General features: G+C 37.8%; 2 protein-coding genes across 2 annotated transcripts; both read left to right on the top strand.

Annotated features, from left to right (window-relative positions):
* The first annotated feature begins 1453 nt into the window (after positions 1–1453).
* LOC133730136 (probable protein S-acyltransferase 3) lies at positions 1454–4395 on the top strand. The gene is made up of 11 exons (XM_062157794.1): positions 1454–1789; positions 1861–1927; positions 2023–2110; positions 2277–2321; positions 2570–2666; positions 2819–2902; positions 3038–3075; positions 3207–3272; positions 3379–3438; positions 3685–3736; positions 3828–4395. Exons 1-11 carry the CDS (start codon positions 1474–1476, stop codon positions 3914–3916), a joined length of 1002 nt encoding a protein of 333 aa, XP_062013778.1. The 5' UTR covers positions 1454–1473; the 3' UTR covers positions 3917–4395.
* Positions 4396–4536: 141 nt separating this feature from the next.
* Positions 4537–10025, top strand: LOC133730135 (probable disease resistance protein At4g27220). Its single transcript, XM_062157793.1, has 4 exons — positions 4537–4954; positions 5054–5582; positions 5657–8434; positions 9040–10025. Exons 2-4 carry the CDS (start codon positions 5098–5100, stop codon positions 9854–9856), a joined length of 4080 nt encoding a protein of 1359 aa, XP_062013777.1. The 5' UTR covers positions 4537–4954; positions 5054–5097; the 3' UTR covers positions 9857–10025.
* Positions 10026–23805: the final 13780 nt, after the last annotated feature.

The following is a 23805-nucleotide window of genomic DNA, read 5'->3' as shown; positions in this document are numbered from 1 at the left end:
CATGTAACAAATTTTGCCTCCACTGTTGCAAACTGCATATAAGAACTTCCAAAAGGTAAAATGTAAAATGTTTTTCTGTTATTACTATGGAAAAATTTTGTGAGCTTGAAATTTTTCCGAGGCCTCTTTCAATGTATGGTCGTCCATCATTCTAATGACAATAATCGTCACATGTCGCTGTGTAAAATCTCTGTAAGTGGGTGAGTACTGAAGTATGTTCTTTCCATCCGTCGATAAGCTTTTCTGTTTGCCCAAGTTTCTTCTTTAATTTCTCTGGTCAAAGGTGTAAAGATGTTAAGACATGCTTTTGTATACAAATGATGTTTGCTATAGATGTGCTTCACTGATATTGCCATTATAGCTATTTGTGGCAAGCATTTTGAAGAGTTGGCTTAAGCAGAAACAGAAATATAAGAATTGGTGACCTTTTACCATGCACTACACTTTTCGACTGTTTTGATCTGCTTTTATAAGCTGATCTCAACGTCAAAATAGGGTGGTGTATGCCAGACACCGTGTATGGTAGGATCTATCATGTCTGTAAGGATTGTGCAGAACAGTAAGAACTGTAACTAATAGCTTGGTTGTTGGAAGTCAAATGGAGAAGTTAAGATCCACTTAGTTGGGTCGATACACAAAAAGAGTTGGTTGATTGTTACTTAAAATTGGATACTGCAAGGAATTGAAGAAACTCTTGTTTTGTGAATTTGTGAGGCGTTGAATGTTCAATAATTCATTCTAATTGAAGAAGTCTACTGTAATCTCTAACTTTACCGTTGAGACACTTGGTAAATTGCCGACTTATTTACTTTTCTTTTATTTCAAATTGATCATCAGGGTATGGAGGATGCAGAAGATATAAAGAAGAGCTCATGATGGTAGAAGAAACAGAAACAGTCAAGGGTCCAGAAGCAGATTTGGATTCCTGCCGAGTTGGTTGTTAATTTGGTGGTCAACTCTTCGAATGTTATCAATCACCTTTCACAACAAAATTTCAGTTCGTATGTGTATATATGGTTTTTGGTTTCTATGTGTTTGGGTCGTGCATACTCTTGATGTCAGTTTTGACATGATCTATCAAAAGAAAGATATCGAAACTGTATGCAAGTATGAACTTAAAAATAATTCCAATGACATTATTGTGGGAGATACTTGGTTTCGATCGACTTGAAATCATTGTCATTTCTTAACTGTTTATGGACCATGAACTGTGTCATCAATAGATTTCTTAGGGCGATATCATTCCCTCCGAGAAGCAATAGTGAAGTTAAACTCTTCTAAAAAAAAAAAAAAAATTAGTGAAGTTAAATTGAGGTCTTTTGTTGAAGCTGAGTTCCAAACAAAAACTTGCGTAACAAGTGAAGCGCAAAACAGTCAAAAGTGAAACAAAATTTACCCCACAGGCTCAGTTTACAGTCTACACAAGGTTTAAATGTTTACCGTTCAATTCCTGTAGAAGCTTAGAAACTATGAATGAAAATCCCAAGAGCGATGCTTGAAACACAGAACCAGAGCAATCCCCTAAGTCGGTCCAAGCTAATTGGCCGTTGCATAGTCTCCTGTATCTTCGTCTTCCTCACTCACTTGGCTCTCTCTGTGATCCCTCGCTTCTTCTCCGCCTTCTCCTTTCTAACCCAACTCGCTCTCTCGGCTCTGCTGCTCCTGCTGCTCGTGGGTTTTGGCGGATGGTGCAGAAGAACGCTTCTTAGAGCAAAAGCTTCGGCTCCGGCTTTCGTCTTCTTCAATATTCTCTTCATTTGGGGGTTTTACTTCTCTGTTATCCGACCAGGTACACTGAATTGACTTCAACTATTTTGGGTTTGTGGAATTGATTTGAAGTTTTGAATAATTTATCTGCAGCTGTGCCGCAACTAAACGATGCCGTTTTCAACTGTGGAGTTGTGTTCCTCTTTATTGGTCTCTATAGGTTGGTAATTAATTTTAGGCTCCTATTTGCTTATTTACTCAAAACTATATTAAATTGACAGATACTGATTGTAATAATGGTGTTGTCAATGGCAGTATCATAACAAGTGACCCTGGCATTGTTACAAATGGGTCTGCCTCTCCAGACCAGACTATGGAGAGCTCACTTTCTCAAGTTGATAAGGTTGGAAATTTTCATCTTGGGTATATCTCTTTTGACTGAAGATGTAATTTTGAGGGAAAATTCTCTTTCTGCAAAACTATTTTCTTGGAAAGAAGAGACGAGTCTTCGTTATCAATTGTGTTCATAGTGGAAATGCAGTTAGTTGATGACCTTCTTACGTGTGCAGGAGTTGGAGCCCTTAGCAAGTGGTTTAGGCCATGAGTCAACTCAAGTAATACTTTTTACTCTCTTTATTCTTTGAATATTACAGAATTTCTCATTGGACTATGAAACATGCCTGCTATGTTGTCATACTATCAATCTTGAACCTTCGATGGGTTGAGACCGAAAAAAGAGAACCTTTGATAAGTGATTATTGTTAAAAAAAAACGAGAACCTTTGGTGAGTTGCATTTTGCTTTAGAGAATGTAACTAATCAGTAATCATATCTGTTGTAATCTGGATGCTGGTCATTCTTAGGATTCAGGTTTGTTGATGAGGGTTAGATATTGCGAAACCTGCAAGGCATACATAAAGGGTCTTGACCATCATTGTCCTGCTTTTGGAAATTGTATAGGTAATGACAAGTTTTTTGTTTATTAGTATTCTCCTTCTTAGTTATATTCGAATATTAGGAATTTGAAAGTTCACGCTACTTACTGAAAAGATCATATCATATGTAATTTCCTTAAGCTGGTGGTTACTGATGTTGTTATGATTGCTGTGCAGGCCAAAATAATCATCCCCTTTTCTTAATTCTTCTGTTTGGACTTATTGTTACCGAAGCTTCTTATCTAGTGTGCTCGTCACTCTGTAAGCTAATACTCTTTCTGACTGGTTTTGATCCCGCTTCACAGAAAATCTTTGGATTTCTTGTTTATTGTCTTTTGAAAACTATTGTTGGTTACATTTTTAATTCAGTTTTGAATTCTTGTGATATTTTTTCAGTTGCGGCCAAATCCAGGATCTTGGATAGACCCTCAGAGGTAGGTTATTGCACTGTGCAACTCAGCCAACTAATATATATCATCACTATGTCAAGTTACTCAAAGAATAACTTATATATGCCTCAGCAACTTACACGTACTTCTTTTGTTTTTTGTTTTTACTTGTGTAGCTTACTCTTTCTGAAAATTTAGCTGTTAGCACAATTCTGTTCACCATTCTCCAACTGCTGTGGCAGGTTTGTATCACTAATGCTTTATCATGCTTTGCTCCTTTCTGAAATATCTATTGGTAATTAGGTTGCTTCTTATGAATTCTAATAATCTCCATTGGTTTGTGTGTAGGTGGTGTTTGTGATTTGGCACATATATTGTGTATGTGCAAACATCAGAACTGATGAGTGGGTAAGTCCTTAATAAATCAATGAATAAGCAGATAATAAGAGAAAAGAGATTGGGTTGATATGGTTTTGGTTGTGGTTGTATGTGAGAGTTGTCGACTATGTCCCTTTATTATAACAACTGACTTTGTGATCAATTTATGATTCAATGGCGTAGAAGTATAAAAAAAAAAATATATGTTTTATTGATGACTACTCTCTCGTTTGAGTGTGAAATATTCTTAATATCTTCTATTGTTTTCTTTTCAAGATAAAATGGAAGAAGTATCCAGAGTTCCAACTTGTTATTCCACCCGAACCAGGTAAATATATTTTGCAGCATCAATTCTGGATCTACATATTTCTCGCACTCTGTATGCTCAGTACAGTATCTGATTTCTTTTCACTATCCAGGACAAAGCTTCAGAAATATTAGGTTCTGGAATCCATATGACAAAGGCATTGTACAGAATGTGAAGGAGTTTCTAGCCATCCAGCATTAAAGAACATAAAAGTTGTCAATGCTTGTTACTGCAGAATCCTTGAATAGTCGTCATTGTTCCATCCATGAAGAAAGCAGTCTCCCTTTATTATATATATTCCATCTTCTATATATATTCCAGCATTTGGAGCAACATGGCAAGCCTTTGGGAGGTATGGATTAGTACAAAAGCATTGAGATAAATTAAAATGTTTGACAAATTCAAAAACATTCTACCCGGCCCGTACAGATTCACACCAGGTCCTCCAAAATTAAGGTCAAGATGCCAGAAGTACAGCAATGATTGCTTCAAGTTCAAGCTTTACCTTAATTAATGGATTTATTGGGGGGCTGGAGTCTATGTGACCTGCAACTAAAAAAATCAATAAATTGTTATTATACTGTATTTTGTCGTCGTCGTTGTTGTTGTTAAAGACAATAGTTCTGGAATTGGATATGTGAACAATGATTAAGTGTAATAAAAGTAATCAATCTATACCAGATCCCTCTGAAATGAGTAGATTATAAGGGGAAAGTAAGCGACACAGTTTAAGGTCTTTCCATTAGAGATCTAAATGCAATTACCAGAACTATAGTTTACGTCGCAGCAATGCAACAGCCTGTAATTATAAATTATTCTTATGGTAAGGTCAACCAAAGCTCCTAGTTAAACAGACTGAATACAGATGGAAATTGACACCAGGTAATGTTTCGTATAGGTAATGTTGAGATAACCAAAGCCAATGCATAGTTCTGGTCACCAGAGCATTATAATTTTCCATGAATGGTCAATGTTTAGAATTAGTCCACGCTTTAACTTGTACCACCATATCAAACAGCTAAGCTATAGTTGACTTCATGTTCCGTGTTGCCGATTAAAGTTCATCGCTCCAAAGTCCAAACTTTGCCTGCATGTGTTGCAGAAAAGAAAAAAACTTCGCCTGCATATGTGAACTCCGAAAGTCTCCTCTCCAAAAATTTTATACCAAACGTGCTTCGAAGTTACTTTCACGTTGTTCTCCAACTCTCACTCGAGACCAAAACCTCATTTATCTTTTTGGTAAATCTGTTCGTCCCAACTCCCTTCTTGTGGGTTGGTGTTCTCAGTGTTTGTTTCTCTGTTTTCTGCTTAATCTCCTTGTTTTTGGTTTCTGGCCAGTTGATTGAGACTACGTACGTACGGTTTACTTTTGGCGCTTTTCAATGGCTTTGAGCATCCCAAGTGCTTCTGCTCGTCAGTGGAAGTATGACGTGTTTTTGAGTTTCAGGGGTGAAACTCGCCATGGTTTTGTATCCCATTTATATGATGAATTGGAAAGCACAGGAATGATTAGCACATTCATGGATGAGGAAAAGCTGGAAGTGGGGAAGGCTATTTCTCCAAATCTTGTAATGGCAATTGAAGAATCAAGGTTTGCTATAGTTGTTCTGTCGCCAAACTATGCTTCTTCTCCTTGGTGTTTGGATGAACTTGCAAAGGTTCTTCAATCCATGGAAGGGAGGGACAGAATCCTGCCAATTTTCTATCATGTGGATCCTTCTCATGTACGACATCAACTGGGGAGTTTTGCAGAAGCCTTTACTAAGCATGAAGAAAATTCTAGGCACAGCAAAGAGAAGTTGGACCAGTGGAGACTTGCTTTAAAAAATGTGGCCGATCTCTCTGGATGGGATGCAAAGAATTTGCGGTAAGAATCATATCCTTGTACTTTTGGAATTACTGTTTTCTTGAAAATTGTTTAACCCTTCGATTCCATGTTAGGTCTGAAAGAGAACTTGTTAAACGCATTGTGAAATTTGTCTGCAATAAGGCACTTCAAGTATCACCACAGCCTATTCCAATTGAGTTCAAAGCGCAGCCTACCGAATATATTGAATCAACAACACGGGCCAGGGATAAGCTTACTCAGCTGCTGAAAGATAATGAAATTACTGTCATCGGGGTTTTCGGCAAGGGAGGTGTTGGCAAGAGAACTATGGTGAAACATGTCGGCGCGCAAGCCCGAGAACTTAGGCTTGTTCATTATGTGATTAGGGCCGTTGTAGCCCAGAGCCCTGAATTGAGAAATATTCAAAGCACATTGGCCAATCAGCTGGGCTTAAAATTCGAGGAGGAGGAGACAGAAATTGGAAGAGCCGCTAGATTGAAGGAGAGGATAATGGGAGGAAATAAAATCCTCATAGTCTTGGTCGACGTTTGGCGGAGAATAGATTTGTCAAGCATAGGAATTCCCAATTACAACGAGCTTCAAAGACACAATTCCAAACTCATAGTAACCTCAAGGAGCAAAAGTGTTTGCTATTCCATGCAGTGCCAAGCAAGCATTCCTCTCTCTATCTTATCAGAAGAAGATTCTTGGAACCTTTTTGTGGAGAAATCAGGAAAGTCTTTTCATGAATCTACCGAGCTCTATGATGTAGCAAGGGCGGTAGCTAGAGAATGTGGTGGTCTCCCACTTGCACTGATAACAGTTGCTGGGGCACTTGGAGATAAAGACATAGAAGACTGGAAAGAAGCAGCTCAACGACTAGACAGGTCGCAAACAGTCAATCTTGAGGATGAGGGAGATGTATACAAATGCATAAAGTTCAGCTATGATTACTTGAGATCTGATGATGCCAAATCATTCTTCTTGCTATGCTGTCTATTCCCAGAAGACTATGACATCCCATTCGAAGACTTGCTCAAGTATGCAATCGGGAAAGGGTTGCTTCAAGATGCCAACACAATCCAAGAAGCCAGAGCAACAGCAAATTTGGTGATCAAGTCCCTCAAAGCTTTCAGCCTACTTTTGGAAGGTACAAAGGAGGGATGTGTAAGGATGCATGATGTAGTGCGGGATGTAGCCCTGTCGATTTCGTTTTCTGAAGAAGGTCATAAATTTTTGGTAAAAGCTGGTTGTGAATTACAGCATTGGCCAAGGATTAAAGCGCATGGAGGCTATTCTGCAATCTCACTAATGAGGAACAAAATTTGCAAGCTTCCCAGAGAGTTGGTAAGCTCAAAACTCCAGATTTTATTACTACAAAATAACGCTGGTATATGTGCGATCCCAAACAACTTTTTTCAAAGTATGAATGGACTGATGGTCCTAGATCTTAGCTTCACCAGTATCTCATGTCTACCCCGATCCTTCACTCACCTAACCAATCTCCGAGGTTTGTATTTGGATTATTGCAATAAGATGATTGATATATCCATATTCTTAAACTTGAAGAAACTTGAGATTCTTAGTATGAAAGAATTTCCTCTTGAGGAGTTGCCATTAGAAATAGGAGAGTTGACCAATCTAAGGATGCTCGACTTAAGTGGGAGTTACAATATTGGTAGCATTCCATGTAATATAATGTCAAGATTGTATAAATTGGAAGAACTGTACATGCAAGGTAATTTTGGGGACTGGGGAGGAGGACCATACAAAACTAATGCTGGTTTTGATGAGTTGATTGGCTTGCAATATTTAAACATTGTGAAGCTTCGCATATCTGATGCACAATGCTTGCCTACAAATGTTGTATTCAATTTCAATTGGTTAATTTTCGATATATGTATCAGTAGAGAATCACCATCTAGAGACTACTCTTCAAAACCTTACTGTTCACATGATCTTTCAAGAACCTTGACTCTTAGCACAACAATCAACACCTTACCTGATTGGTTTATCAAAGTGGTAGCAGAGAAAGCAGAGAAACTACAGTACCTAAAGTGCAAAGGCCTAAAGAACATCCTTGTGGAACATGACAGAGGGAGGTTACATGGACTGAAGTATCTAGCTGTAATTGGGCCCCATGAGTACTTGGCAGTGTTGATGGAAACAATAACACGGGTGACAAATGTATCTGTGTTCAAGAACTTGGAAGAGTTGCATCTCCTTGGTGTGAGTTGTCTGAAGGAGTTATGTGTGGGTGAATTACCACTTGGGTCTCTATTCAATCTCAAGTCATTAAAGGTGGAATATTGCCATGACTTGGTGAATGCACTTTTGTCATCAAATTTGTTGCAAAGACTACAAAATCTGGAAAAACTTCATTGTGAAGACATGAATGTTATGGAGTATGTGTTTGGATTCGAAGGGCTGGAGCCAGAAGACATTATCTTGCCAAAATTGAGGGAGATGATACTGTGGGATCTAGAAAAACTAATAAGCCTATGGAGTGGTCCTGCTCCAAATGCAGTCTTCCATAATCTTAAAAGTTTGGCAGTCTCAGGTTGCAAAAAACTTGAAAGTCTCTTTACATATGAGGTAGCTAAATGTCTTTTGCAATTGGAAGACCTTTCGGTAACTCAATGTCCTAGCTTGGACATGGTTATTAAACCAAGCAAGGAAGTAGTGGACAAGAAGATCATTTTTCCAGAATTGAAGAACTTAGCTTTGTCGTATCTTCCACGGATCACTAGGTTCTGCGGTAGTGGAATTGCTACTATGGAGTGCCCTTCATTGGAACATTTGCATGTGCAGGACTGCCCCCATTTTACAACCTCTACTTCTGACTTCCACTGCTTGAAGCAATTTCAAGTCAATGATCTACGACATTTGAGGTATAATAAACTTCATTAGTCCCACATAAATTGCTTTGCCTTTTTTCCTTTTTTCTGATTCAGGTTTCATAAAATTCCGACCATGCCATATGTTTCCAAGGACATGCATACTCGATCGGTTTGCAAGATATAATTCTGATTGCATTCAAACTTTTGATGCATCCCTAAATTTGTTTAATATTTATGATTAATTTGCTCTGTCAATCTTTGAATACTGAGCATTAGTATCTTTGAATACATGTATAAATAAGTATACTCAAATTTCAAAAATAGGGATTCTTGTGAATCCTGATACACTACATATTCAATCATGTTTATCTTAGCTTGAGTAATGTACTATGATGTTCTTGTTCCTTAATTAATAATCATTTTTTACTTTTTGCTTTGTTGTTCTCCCCCGTTTTGTTGTGTTTTTTTGGTGTGGGAATGGTCTTGTGTTTTAAGCTTGCTGGACTTTGTACGTAGTTCTTGGTTTCCTGGCAAGCGTTTTGCTTCCACGCTCTCTTCATTAATATATTTTGATGCTGCATTTTGCTTTAGAATTCTGACATTGCTTTTGCTTCTACCTTTCTCTTTTTTACTTCCCCTCTCTCTAAACGAATCAGAATGAGCAAAGACATGGACAACATCAATTTAGCTGGCCAGCATACCAAGGACATCCTTGAGAGCTTACCTCAGAATGTCAGAAAGCGGGTTGAGGTCATTAGAGAAATTGAGAACCAACATCATGAATTAGAGGCAGAGTTTTTCAAGGAGAGAGCTTTACTTGAAGCTAAGTATCATAAATTATATCAACCTCTCTACAGCAAGCGATACTTGATTGTGAATGGTGTTGTTGAAGCTGAAGGAGGTGCCACTGAAGCAGCAGCAGATCAAGAGGACAAAACTGCAAAAGAGAGGGGAGTGCCTGATTTCTGGCTCAATGCATTGAAGAACAATGAATTGCTGGCCAAGGAGATTACTGAGCATGATGAAGGAGCTCTTAAATATCTGAGAGATATCAAGTGGTTTAAGATACATAATTCCAAGGGGTTCAAACTTCAGTTCTACTTTGACACCAATCCATTTTTCAAAAACTCTGTTTTGACAAAGACATATCACATGATTGATGAAGATGAACCAAATAACGTAGCAGGGACGGAGATTGAATGGTATCCAGCAAAATGCCTGACACAGAAGATTCTTAAGAAGAAGCGTAAGAAGGGATCGAAGAATTCTAAGCTTCTGACTAAAACTGAAAATTGTAAGAGTTTCTTCAATTTCTTTAGACCACCTCAAGTCTCCAAGGACGATGAAGTTATTGATGAATTTGCTGCCGAGGAACTCAAAAACCTGAAGAAACAAGACTATGATGTCGGGTCAACCATTTGTTATAAGATCATCCCACATGCAGTTTCGTGGTTTACTGGAGAAGCTTTTTAGGAATATGATTTGGGAGACTTGGAAGTTCCCAACATTCGTGATGAAGTTGATAGGCAATGCTTCTGATTTGTTGAAGCATGTTAGAATGTTGGAAATTCCAAACAATGTTTTAGTTGCTTGTATATCTACTTATCGAGGACCCTTATCAAATTGTTTGATTTCAAATTGAGTATTAGATTGTGGGAAGCTCGTATTCTGCTAATAAGAAAGCTGATATGCAGTTATGCAGATCATTAGAAATACTAGAAACCCTTATTTTGAAGAAAATTAGAATGGGGAAATAACATTAGATGGTTCTGATAGAAGGTCAGGTCTTTTTGAAGCAAATTTAACTTTCTAAAAAGATTGCCAAACACTTCTCTATTCCAGACAATCAACTGATGAGAGAAAGCACCAGTAGTAGCCAAGAAATTCTTAACGGGGTTAGGATCAACATTTTGGGACCAGATGCGGTTAGTAATGACAGGTTCCGCCCCGAAATCTCACCCTGAAATCCGATGTGGCCCTGTGGGACCCACTTTCCAAGAAAAATTTTACCGAAAATTTCGGCAGAACGTCCCCTAAAAGTGGACAACCCAAAACCTATTAAAACAAATTTACACTTCTAAACAAACATCATTAATCTCTTGGAGCCACCCTGCTCCCCAAACCACAACAACTCCACAATAAACAACTGAAAACCGAAATACAATATATTCCAAATACACAAATGTATCTTCCAAACTTTAAAACAATTGTCCCACAGGTTATCAGAGTAGTCTAAAAGGAAAAGAATTCAAAATACAAGTAGGTTCAATGATTAACATACAATATGAAAACAACAGCAGCAGATGCTATGCCCCGAATCCTACTATGCCGAACCAGCTACTCTGCAGAATGAGTATTTGAAACCGAAGGGCCCAGGGGGAAAGTACATAAAAATGTTAGCGTAAGTGGACAAAAATAAGTAATTGTAAAGAAAAGGGATTTTATACTTTCCCACGTTTATTCCTTTAAAAAACCTGATGCATGCAACAATTAAGGAAAGTAATCTAAATGATGTTCAGCTCAAGAAAACCGACCCTGCTAGTCACAAACAACTAAGTAAAAAGACTGAAACTCCGGTACTCAAGAAAATAAGACCACAACCCCGTTGATTGAACAAGATCGGACTAATCCCACTAGTCAAGTAATAGAAGGATATGGGGAAGAAAATATCACCATGTAATGAAAGGAGCCTTACAGGCTCTATGCTAAACTCACCCACAAACACATAGTAAGCAGAGAGAAGTAATAATAATGCTCGACTACACCCACGTGAGGAGGAGAACTAAATAAATCGACCCATGGTTAAGAAAACAATAGAAAACCGAAAACAAGTAAAGCTTCCCCAAAATCTCGCAAATGAAATCATGAGTACGATTCCCAACCATACTCGAAAAAATCTCATGAGAAAATAAATGAATCAACGACGTGTCCCACACGCCAAGATATTCACGAATCCATAAACCAATAAGTGAGAAGTAAACCACTCAAGGGGAATTTGGGTGAAGAGAATTATAGGACCATGGTCTGAGCCTATAATAGGAAGCGACAAATGTGTAATTTCGTCGCTTTTGACAATCAATAAAACACATTAAGCGACAACCCAAAGTCGTCGCATTCAATTAACGAGAAATTAGACTTTTTACGACAACTTTTGATTGTCACCAATGACATTTTCTTTTGTAGTGAGAGGTTGGATAGTGTTGTAGTCAATCCCAGTTGACTACAGCTTTATCCAAATTCCTCTATAGAGAACCTTCCCATTATAGGCTCAGACCATGGTCCTATAATTCTCATTACTTTACCCATTAGAAACACTAACACTAGACGCTCTAAATTTGAAGATGAGCCAATCACCCTAATTTTATTAACACTACTTGTTACGTTCCATATCTCAATCTACTGGTTTACTAGTCATTTGGATGGTAGACGACAATTACTTTCACCTTTTACTTTGTTTCGATACTTTTAGTGGTCCTAAAAGTTGATTTTTTGTTTGGATAAGTTTTTGAGAAATTTTCTTGATAAAAGTAGTAGAGGACATTAAACCAAGTCCATGCATATGTGGTACGCAAAAATCAGAATTCTAATGCGAAAGTTATTGATACCGGAATATAGCAGCTGGAAGTAACTTACTGCTGCAAGATAGGACAGCTGATAGGTTATGCTCGCCACTCCAAGGAATCCACCAAGAAGATAAGAGCAAACTCGCCACTCTAGGAATCCACTTGAGAGATAAGAGTTTAAATAACAATTGGGAAGAACTTCTTCTCCAATATGAATTCTTATTTCTGATAAAAGTCAAGTCTGTCCACAATTGAAAGCAGATCCCCCTTTTGTAGGGTAAGGCTAGGAAAACAGAAAGACTACTTATTCAAACTTGAAAATAAAGATAGCTATTTTTAGCCTTGACTGCAGCTTCACCAATGTTTCTTAATTCCAAGGTCTGGGAACTCCATATCTGAATTAAATGTTCCTTGGAACTCAGTTCTTTCAACCAATGCTTCTAATCCTCTGTTATGTCCAGATTCAAAGTCTTCCTCGTTATCATTCGCTTCCGCTTCGCATGAACTCGTCACTGAGTTCTCTTCACAGTCATTCCCATAGTATGGAGAAAGATCCGCAACATTGAAAGTTGCTTGGACACCATAGTTTCCAGGGAGTTCAATCTTGTAAGCATTGTTGTTAATGCGTTGGAGTACCTTAAAAGGACCATCTGCTCTAGGCTTCAGCTTGCCATGCCTTCCTCTAGGGAACCTCTCTTTGCGAAGATGAATCCACACCAGATCCCCTTCTTTGAAAACAGCTGGCTTCCGGTGTTTGTTGGCTTGAGCTTGATATTTAGCATTTTTCTGGAGTATATTCTTTCGCACTTGCTCATGTAACTGCTTGATGTTCTTGGCTTGCTCTGCCGCATCACTGCTGAATTGAACTGTTGTTGGGAGAGGAGCTAAGTCCAAAGGACTCATTGGATTTCTTCCATAGACAACAAAAAAAGGACTGGTACCAGTTGTTTGACTGGGAGATCGGTTGTAAGCAAATTCAGCTTGTGCCAAGATCAAGTCCCACTGACGCAGATTCTTTCCAACCAAACTTCGCAACAAGTTACCTAGGCTACGGTTGACAACCACTACAACAGAAATGCTAATTTGCGAGGAACAAATTTGTCGCTGAAAACTCTGATTTCCTCGCCGTAGTGTTTTCGCGAGGAAAATATTTTGGTCACCAGTTCCTCGCGGTAGGGTGGTCAAGAAAAGTTTCCGCGAGAAAAATACTATTTCCTCGCCAATCCTTTTTCTCGATGAATATATTTTTTTCTCGCCGTTATTCCTTAGCTACAATTTTTTTCCTCACCTAAACTCATACTTTTTTCTCACTAAAAATTTCTGAAGACCAGAAAATAGTCGTTAAATATATTTCCCGATAAAATAAATTTCATCGCTAAAGTATTATTTCCTCGCTAATGATATGTAAATAATTTAGAAATTATAAATAATAAAAAAATTGAAAAAACATTTTCGTCGTTGTAGGTATCTTTTGGCAAGGAAGTCTTTCCTCACTATAAGCAATCTTTAACGAGGAAATGTATTTTCATCCTTATATGTATCTTGTACGAAGGAAAACTATTCCTCGCCAAATGTACTCAATGACGAGGAAATTTACATCTGTCGATGTAGGTTATATGGTGTATTCCTCGCCAAAAGTACTCAATGACGAGGAACTTTACATTTGTCGATATAGGTTATAAGGTTTATAGCGAGGAAATTTACTTTTGTCGTTGTAGGTTGTATTTGCTATAGCGAGGAAATTTATTTTTATCGTTGTAAGTTGTATAGTCTATAGCGAGGAAATTTATCTTTTGTCGTTGTAGGTTGTATAGTCTATAGCGAGGAATTTTACTTTTGTCGTTGTAGGTTGTATAGTCTATGGCGAGGAAATTTACTTTTGACGTTGTAGGTTGTATAGTCTATAGCGAGGAATTTTACTTTTGTCGTTGCAGGTTGTATAGTCTATAGCGAGAAAATTTACTTTCATCGCGGTAGATACTATATTCTATAGCGAGGAAATTTACTTTTTGTCGTTGTAAGTTGTATAACCTATAGCGATGAAATTTACTTTCATCGTCATACATAATATAATATTTAACGAGGAAATTTATTTTTGTCGTCATAAGTTGTGTATTGTATAGCGATGAAATTTATTTTCGTCGTTATACATTCTATAGCATATAGCGAGGAAATTCTTTTTTGTTACAATTGATTGCTTATTACGAGGAAAATACATATGGTTTTGTCACCGATTGTTCTCTACCATATTACATGAAAATATTTAAAACTAATTGAAATAGTCAAACCAATAATAGCATAATTGAGTCCATCTTCTACAGAATTTTCGCATGACTGATCAGTAGTTTGCACACGAGAGCGTTTACTCATTGCACTACCTGTTATTACACACACATGTTAAATTAATCAATATGAGTCAAATAAATAAGTTAAATCTAACTTTCTGTAAATATTGTTGTAGCAAAACAAAAATTGAAGAATTACCTGAAGTAGAACTGGATCCATTTGGGCATGGTTGATCAGTAGTTTGCACACGAGAGCGTTTACTCGGTGCATTACCTGTTGTTATACATACATGTTAAATTAAATTATTAATTAATCAATCAACTAAATGAATAAACTTATAAAAAAAATACAATACATACCAGTAGTAGCCTTTTGGATGTTAGACACATTGGAACAGCATATCTTGTGATACTATTATAAAAAATGCAAAATCAACAAATAACAAACTTCTCTGTAAAAAAGAAAAGTTCTTCGTTATTTCCTCCCAAACAAATAACGATGCAATCATTATTTCCTCCCTAATTGCTTCTTGTGACGAGGAAATAGTTCCTCGTAAAAGACGGACTTTTAGCAAGGAAACCATAATTTTGTCGCCTTTGAATTTGGCGGGTTTTACATAATTTTCCGCCAAACAAATAACGACGAAATCCTTATTTCCTCCCTAATTGCTTCTTTTGACAAGGAAATAGTTCCTCGTAAAAGACGGATTTTTAGCGAGGAAACCATACTTTTGTCGCCCTTGAATTTGGAGGGTTTTACATAATTTTCCGCCAAACAAATAACGACGAAATCGTTATTTCCTCCCTAATTGCTTCATTTGACGAGGAAATAGTTCCTCGTAAAAGACGAACTTTTAGCGAGGAAACCATACTTTTGTCGCCCTTGAATTTGGCGGGTTTTACATAATTTTCCGCCAAACAAATAATGACGAAATCATTATTTCCTCCCTAATTGCTTCTTTTGACGAGGAAATAGTTCCTCGTAAAACACGTGCTTTTAGCAAGGAAACCATAGTTTTGTCACCATTGAATTTGGCGGGTTTTACATAATTTTCCACCAAAGTAATAACGACGATATCGTTATTTCCTCCCTAATTGCTTCTTTTGACGAGGAAATAATTCCTCGTAAAACACGTACTTTTAGCGAGGAAACCATAGTTTTGTCACCATTGGATTTGGCGGGTTTTACATAATTTTCCGCCAAAGTAATAACGACGAAATCGTTATTTCCTCGTTGAATATTGTTTTCGCGATGAAAACATTCCTCACCCAAGTTTCATATTTCCTCGCTAATAACATGATGATTTAGACGATCAAATTATGGTCACCTTTAGTGATGAACTAAAATATTCATCGTAGAAAGTGGTGTATAGTGAGGAAAATATGTTTCTCGCAGAAAACCTAATGATATTTTGTGAGGAATCAAAATATTCCTCGTAAAAAGTGACATTTACTGAGGAAAATAAATTCCTCGCAAAAAAATTAGTCGCTAAAAAGCCTTTCTGTTGTAGTGAACTTCAATTTGCCCATCAGTTTGAGGGTGATGAGAAGAACTGAACTGTAGCTTGGTTCCCATCTTCCTCCATAAAGTGTGCCAAAAATGCCCAACAAATTTTGAATCCCGATCAGAAGTGATTGTTTTTGGAATGCCATGAAGTTTGACAACTTCTCTGAAGTATAAATCAGCAACATTAGAAGCATCATTGGTTTTATTACATGGTATGAAATGGGTCATTTTTGAAAATCTATCAACCACCACCATGACTGAATCCTTGTTCCTCTGAGTCCGGGGCAAACCCGTCACAAAATCAAGGCTAACATCTTCCCAAGGAGCTGTGGGAACCGGCAGAGGAGTGTACAACCCTGTATTCTGACCTTGGGTTTTGGCCATATGACAAGTTCTGCATCTTTTAATATGCCGAGCAACATCCCGCTCCAATCGAGGCCAATAAAAATGCTCCTTGACTAGTGAAAGAGTCTTATCTCTACCAAAGTGTCCAGCTAAACCTCTAGCATGTGTTTCAGCAATTATGTTTTCTCGCAAGGACCCCTCAGGAATGCAGAGTCTATTTCCTTTGAAAAGATAGCCTTCTTGTAACAAATAAGAGCCAACAGGACCCTTAGAACAATTAGTCCAGACTTGCTTAAAGAATGGATCTTCCGCGTATTGCTCCTTAAGAATTTCAAACCCTGAAATTTTAACTTGCATTGTATTTAGAAAGGAATGTCTCCTGCTCAATGCATCTGCTACTTGATTCAACCTCCCAGACTTATGCTTGATATGAAAAGTATAGGCTTGCAAAAATTCCACCCATTTAGCATGTCTGTTATTCAACTTATGCTGTCCATTAATGAACCTCAAAGCCTCATGATCAGAAAAAGAATGAACTCCTTGCAAATAAGATAATGCCTCTAATGATTTAAAGCTCGAATAATGGCATAGAATTCTTTATCATAAGTAGAGTACCTGGTGCGAGAATGATTCAACTTCTCACTGAAAAAGGCAACAGGTTTACCCTCTTGACTGAGGACAGCACCAATCCACACATTTGAAGCATCACAATCCACTTCAAAAACCTTGCTGAAATCAGGAAGCACTAAGATTGGGGCTTCTGTCATTTTTTTCTTTATTAACTCAAAACTCTGCTGCGCTTTTGTGTTCCACTGAAACTTTCCTCCTTTCAAACACTCTGTTATTGGAGCTATAATGGTGCTGAACTCTTTTACGAATCGTCGATAAAAAGAAGCCAAGTCATGGAAGCTTCTGATGTCATGAAGTGTCGTAGGAATAGGCCAATTGACAATTGCTTCGACCTTGGTTGGATCCATTGTGATTCCATTGCAGGAGATGACATATCCCAAAAAGATTAATTGGGAGGTCAGAAACTCACACTTCTTTAGGTTCACAAATAGCTTTTGCTCCCGTAACATCTGCAATACTTGTTGTAGGTGTCTAAGATGAGAACTTTGGTCTTTGTTGTAAATGAGAATGTCGTCAAAGTAGACAACCACAAATTGACCAATAAAAGACTTAAAAATGTGATTCATAAGCCTCATGAACGTGCTAGGGGCATTAGACAATCCAAAAGGCATTACCATCCATTCATACAAACCATCTCGAGTCTTGAAAGCAGTCTTCCACTCATCTCCTAGTCTCATGCGAATTTGATGATAACCACTTCGCAAGTCAATTTTGGAGAAGATTGTAGCTCCATGAAGCTGGTCAAGTAGATCATCAAGCCGAGGAATAGGGAATCAGTACTTGATGGTGATTTTATTCATTGCTCTACTGTCCACACACATCCTCCATGATCCGTCTTTCTTAGGTACAAGTAAAGCTGGTACAGCACATGGACTCATGCTTCTCCTGATCAACCCCTTAGACATCAACTCATCTACTTGCTTTTGCAATTCTTCAAATTCCTTAGGATTCATTCGGTACGCTGCCTTGTTAGGAATGATAGCTCCTGGAACAAAATCAATATGATGTTGGATACCTCTCATTGGGGGAAACCCAGCAGGAATTTCGTCAATGACAACGTCACTAAACTTGTCAAACATCTTTTGCAACTCTAGTGAAGGTTCTGGATGCTCTTGGGGTGCTTCCAAAATCACAAGCATAAAAACTGCACTTTGTCCTTGTAGCTCTTCAAGAAATTCTGATCTTGAAAGCAGGTTGTTATTCCTGCTCCTTCTACTCACAACATCATCAGATTTCTTAGCAGGTTCTAGCCTTTTTGAAGCTTCAATTTCCTTCGTAGGACCAAGAATAATCTTTGCTCCTTCCTTCTCAAAAGTGTAGGTATTTTTGTACCCATCATGAACAACCTTTCTGTCATATTGCCACGGCCTTCCCAGCAATAAATGACACGCATCCATGGGAACAACATCACACCAAACTTCGTCTTTATAAATTGGACCAATTGAAAACTGAACTAAACACTTTTTGTCAACCCTTACCTCATTTCCTTTTCGTAACCAGGATAGCTTGTAAGGCCGAGGGTGTTTCTCAGTGTTGAGATTTAATTTCTCCACCATGGTAGTAGCAACCACATTTTCGCAGCTCCCTCCATCAATGATAACTTCACAAACTTTACCATGAGCAGTGCACCTTGTATGAAAAAGATTGTTTCGCTGTGACTGATCTTCCTCTACAAGAGAAGTGTTTAGGCTACGACGAACCACTAAACTTGTCCCTTGATCTCCATATGTGACTCCTTCATCAAAGATAGGTTCATTGTTCCCTGCAAATCCTTCTTCTTCAGTGTCCTCCTCAACTTCTTCCACAAGAGATACAATTCTGCGATTAGGACACTCTGAGGCAATATGTCCCAATCCTTGACGTTTGAAACATCGACGCGAGCTAGTACTCGAAGAACTGGGCTGCTGCTTATGACCAGATCCGTTTTCACCCTTAGATGAGGTCTTGGATAAAGGTTTGGCAGCTTGTGAAACCTTGGAATAAGAATCATTTCCTTTGCTAGTTGAGGCATCACGGCCTGAGTACCGAAAGCTACCGCCACGAGTTCCTTTCTGCTGTTTTTCAACTTTGAGGGCCAACTTACAGACATCATTGAAGGTCCAATACTGCTGCAACTGAACCACATTACCAATCTCAGGTCTCAAACCCCCAAGATACCGAGCTATAGTCTGTTCTTCTGGCTCCACTAGATCGCATTTAATCATGAGATCCTCATATTCTCCAGTAAAATCTTCTACAGACATCTCCTTTTGTTTAAAATTGTGGAACTTGAGGAAGTTATCTTGCCGATAGTTTTCTGGCAAATACTTTCTCTTCAATTCTCTTTTCATCTTCTCCCAAGTCACTATCTTGCCTCTTCCTTCTCGAGCTCTCTGACTCTTAAGTTTTTCCCACCAAGAGGAGGCACGTTTCCTCAACTTCACAGCAGCAATTTTCACCTTTCGATGATCTGCAACTTCCTTCAAATCAAATATTCTCTCCACAGTATGAAGCCAATAAATGAACTCATCAGGTTGTGAACGACCCTCAAACTCTGGAATGTCTACCCTGATATCAAAATCTCGTTGCCGATGATGATTTCTTCTAGGACGAGTAGGAGGAGAATCCTCTTCACTGGAATTTCGACTTGAGGCTCGGTGGAAAGGATTTTCATCATCACCATCTTCGCTGGTTACTTCATCTTCTGTGTCATGAAGATTACGTCGATCCAAACGTTCTTGAAGTTCCTGCACTTGACTCTTTAATTCTTCGATCTCAAGGTCTCGATCACGAAATTCATCATTTTGCAACCGGCGACCACCACGACCATGTCCACCACGACGCCCAGCCATCTGCTCTGATACCAGAACTGATACCGGAATATAGCAGCTGGAAGTAACTTACTGCTGGAAGATAGGACAGCTGATAGGTTATGCTCGCCACTCCAAGGAATCCACCAATAAGATAAGAGCAAACTCGCCACTCTAGGAATCCACCTGAGAGATAATAGTTTAAATAACAATTGGGAAGAACTTCTTCTCCAATATGAATTCTTATTTCTGATAAAAGTCAAGTCTGTCCACAATTGAAAGCAGATCCCCCTTTTGTAGGGTAAGGCTAGGAAAACAGAAAGACTACTTATTCAAACTTGAAAATAAAGATAGCTATTTTTAGCCTTGACTGCAGCTTCACCAATGTTTCTTAATTCCAAGGTCTGGGAACTCCATATCTGAATTAAATGTTCCTTGGAACTCAATTCTTTCAACCAATGCTTCTAATCCTCTGTTATGTCCAGATTTAAAGTCTTCCTTGTTATTAGTTATAGCCGAAAAACTAAAGTTACTGTTCATGGTAATTTGATTTAAAACGGAAAATTACTGTGGTAGGTTTCCATTTCCGGAAACCTACCCACTCGGTAACTCTCTCTCTCCCTCTCTTCGGCCTCTCTAGTTTTTCCGGCGTTTCTTCGCCGTTCAGCCATCAATCGGCTACACCCACGTGAGGAGGAGAACTAAATAAATTGACCCATGGTGAAGAAAACAATAGAAAACTGAAAACAAGTAAAGCGTCCCCAAAATCTTGCAAATGAAATCATGAGTACGATTCCCAACCGTACTCGGAAAAATCTCATGAGAAAACAAATGAATCAACGACGTGTCCCACACGCCAAGATATTCACGAATCCATAAACCAATAAGTGAGAAATAATAGATATATACTCAGGTAAGTCAGCTTGAAGACTACTCCGGTCCTGGTTCTGCAACTGGAAGGAGAAGAGGAAGTGGGTGCCCAAATCAAATATGTTTTTTTTTTTGGGTAAAATGGGGCAGAAGGCCCATAAAGAAAGAAAGGAAAAAAAAGTTTTATTGGGGAGCAATAGACGTCTATTGGGGGGCAATAAATGTTTTGAATTGATATAATCTCCTCGTTTTTTTCCTTAATTGAAGTTTTATTTGTCTAATTTTACGGAGATTAGTTACCATTCCAGTGACCGAATGTTCTATTAGGGGGCAATAGACATCTATTGGAAGGCAATACAGACTTATTCAGGAGACAGTAAACCTCTCCGGCCCCATATGAGATCTACACTAACCTCTTTGGAGACTTCCGGCGAGGTTTCATAAACCTCTATTGCCCCCCCAATAGACATCTATTGGAGGGCAATCGAGGTTTATTGCCCCTCGATTGGGGGGCGATAGACGTCTTTGGGGGCAATAAATCTTTCCGGCGACCTCTTTGGGGACTTCCGGCGAGGTTTTCGTAGAAGTCTGGTGGGCGTCGGCTGGTGACAGGATTCCGGCAACCGGTGACCAGAATCTGGCGACCGTTGACCGGAATCCGGGGATCTTGACGGGAATCCAGGAACCGGTGACGGAACTCTGGCGAAGTCTCTATAATTTCTCTCTCTCTCTCTCTAAGTAACAAAGGAGTGAGGGTAAAATAGTCTAAAAAAAACATAAAAAAAAACTTACTGGGGTATTAGAGAAGACTTGCTTAGAGTGTTTTGGGTAAGGGGGAATTAAAAAAAACTTAATGGGGTAAGTGGGAAAAAAATCCCTAGAAATGGGGTAAATGGACAAAATCCCTTTTTTTTTTATTCCTCCACATAACCTCTATATTTCATAATGTATGTTTCTCTATGAATAATCGAATAAATTTTTGATTTTTTTCTCTTATCACATTTTACAGATATTTCTTCATTTTATCGGGATATATCTCAAATATCTAATATATCGGAGATATTTGACAATATATATTGGAGAAATTTTAGAGAGACAATGAAAGATAAGATAGTTTTCCTTTATAATAAATCCGTCCCTCCAAACAGGAATATATTGGAGATTCTGCAGATATTTTAATCCTTGCTCCATGCCTATTTATTTGATCGATTGATTTCATTTACACAAGAAAATGATGATTTTGTACTCGTTATTAATCCTCAATAAGATTTTAGACTTTCTCCTAAAATAAATAAAATTTGACTAGAATTAGAATCATATTCTAGTAAGGAATATATTATCTAATCAAACTATAAGTAAAATAATTTAACTAGGAAAGAAAATTTTCACGTCGACAAGAAAATACAACGATGAAGTACCACTAGTTGCACAAACAATAAATGACAATTCATATAAGTCGTTGCCTAATTGGTTTTCGACTGGAAAGTTCATGTTGTCACATAATCATTAAGCAACAAACCGTATAATTCATTGCATAACTGGTATTTTGTTGGAAAATTAAAGTTGTCACATAAACTTTCGCCGACAACTTGTACAAGTCGTCGTCTAATTAGTTTTCAGCGAGGAAGTTCAAGTTGTCAAACAAACATTAAGCGACAACCTATAGAATTTGTCACCTAACTGGTCTTTTGCAAGAAATTAAAGTTGTCACATAAACTTTAACCGACAACTGATAGAAATCGTTGCCTAATTGGTTTTTAGAAAGAAATTTCAAGTTGTCACATAAACATTAAGCGACAACCCGTACAGGTCGTTGCCTAATTGGTCTTTTGCGAGAAAATTAAAGTTTTCACATAAAACATTAACCAACAACTCGTAGAAGTCATCGCCTAATTTGTTTTCAGTGAGGAAGTCCAAGTTGTCATATAATCATTAAGTGACAACTTGTAGAAGTTGTTGCTTAATTGTTTTTTTGCAAGAAAATTAAAGTTTGTCACATAAACATTAACCGACAACTAGTATAAATCGTCGCCTAATTAGTTTTCAGTGAGGAAGTTCAAATTGTCACATAAACATTAAACGACAACCCGTTAAAGTTGTTGCCCAATTGATTTCAACGAGGAAGTTAAGGTTGTCACATAAGCATTAACCGACAAATCACAGAATTTGTCGTTGAATCAGTCTTTGGCGACAAAAATCTAGTTTACACATAAAAATTAAGCGACAATCCGCATAAGTCATCCTCTAATTAATCTTTTGCGAGGAAATCAAAGCTGTAACATAAACATTAACCGACAATTGGTAGAAATTGTTGCCTAATTGACATTTTGTGAGGAATTGAGTGTCGCATAATGTCATATGGGCGACAACTGTAAATTTCTTGCAAACACATACTTTATGGGATAAATTGGTTGTCGCTGATGGAATCATGTGCGACAACTGAAAATTCCTCGTATTTGCCAAGCTTTTGCGACGAATTTTGGGTTGTCTTAATAAAGTTCCTCGCTTTTGCTATTTTCTCTCGTAGTCTCATAGTCACGGTGTGATCTTTGTGTTTGTTGGTCCAGGTGAAAGGTATATCCTTAGCCTTGACAGAAGTCATTTGAGTATCATTCAGAAAGCTAACAAAATTCCTAACAAAATTCTGCACATACATATTAAAAGGGGAATTTCCACCATATTTTTCCTCAATCAATTCGGTCTTTGTGGTTGGACTCTATTACAGATTTCTGACCACATTCTCCATAGGGTCTCTCTTATCTCTTCTTTCTCCGAGCTCGGGTTATGGAAGAAGGAGAAGAAGGAACTGAAAAGAAAGTATCAACAACAACCGGTTTTATTACGGGACAGCTCATGATGTTCATATTGATCTAGCTGAGCAGAGATTATACTATACGTGTCCTTTGGCTTAAGTTACGGTATAAAGGAGACTATTTCAACGTACATATATAGTTAGGATGTGTAATTATGAACATGATACATTGAATGGGTTATGGTCTTCCCTTTAGAGATCTTTCGTAACAAGTTATGACGTAACAGCAATCCAACAGCTTGAAATTATACAAATTCTTCTATAAGGATATAAAGTCTCAAATAGAAAATCAAACCAGTAAGGCAAATTCAACATTAAGAGTGTGTTTGGATGAGAGAAAAAATGATGGAATTTAATTGAAAGTGAGGATTTCATAATTCCTAAAAGCCAATTCTCTCGTTTGGCATTATCAGATTGGAAATTTTAAATTTCTCTGTGGAAAAAAAAACGAAGGAATTCGTTATTTAAATTCCTCACTTCAATTTCCACCAAAATATGTGTCATTTACGAATTCCTTTGCAGTATTCAATTTTTATTTCCAAAACAAGACTTTTTTCTATTTTATCTTTTTATTTGTTTTAAACTTTCTTAATTTATTACAAATTTCAAATCCTAAATAGA

The sequence above is a fragment of the Rosa rugosa genome, chromosome 2 (assembly GCF_958449725.1).
Source record: "Rosa rugosa chromosome 2, drRosRugo1.1, whole genome shotgun sequence".
Lineage (NCBI taxonomy): Eukaryota > Viridiplantae > Streptophyta > Magnoliopsida > Rosales > Rosaceae > Rosa > Rosa rugosa.
The sequence above is the reverse complement of the archived record's forward strand: the minus strand, read 5'-3'. Positions and strand labels throughout refer to the sequence as shown.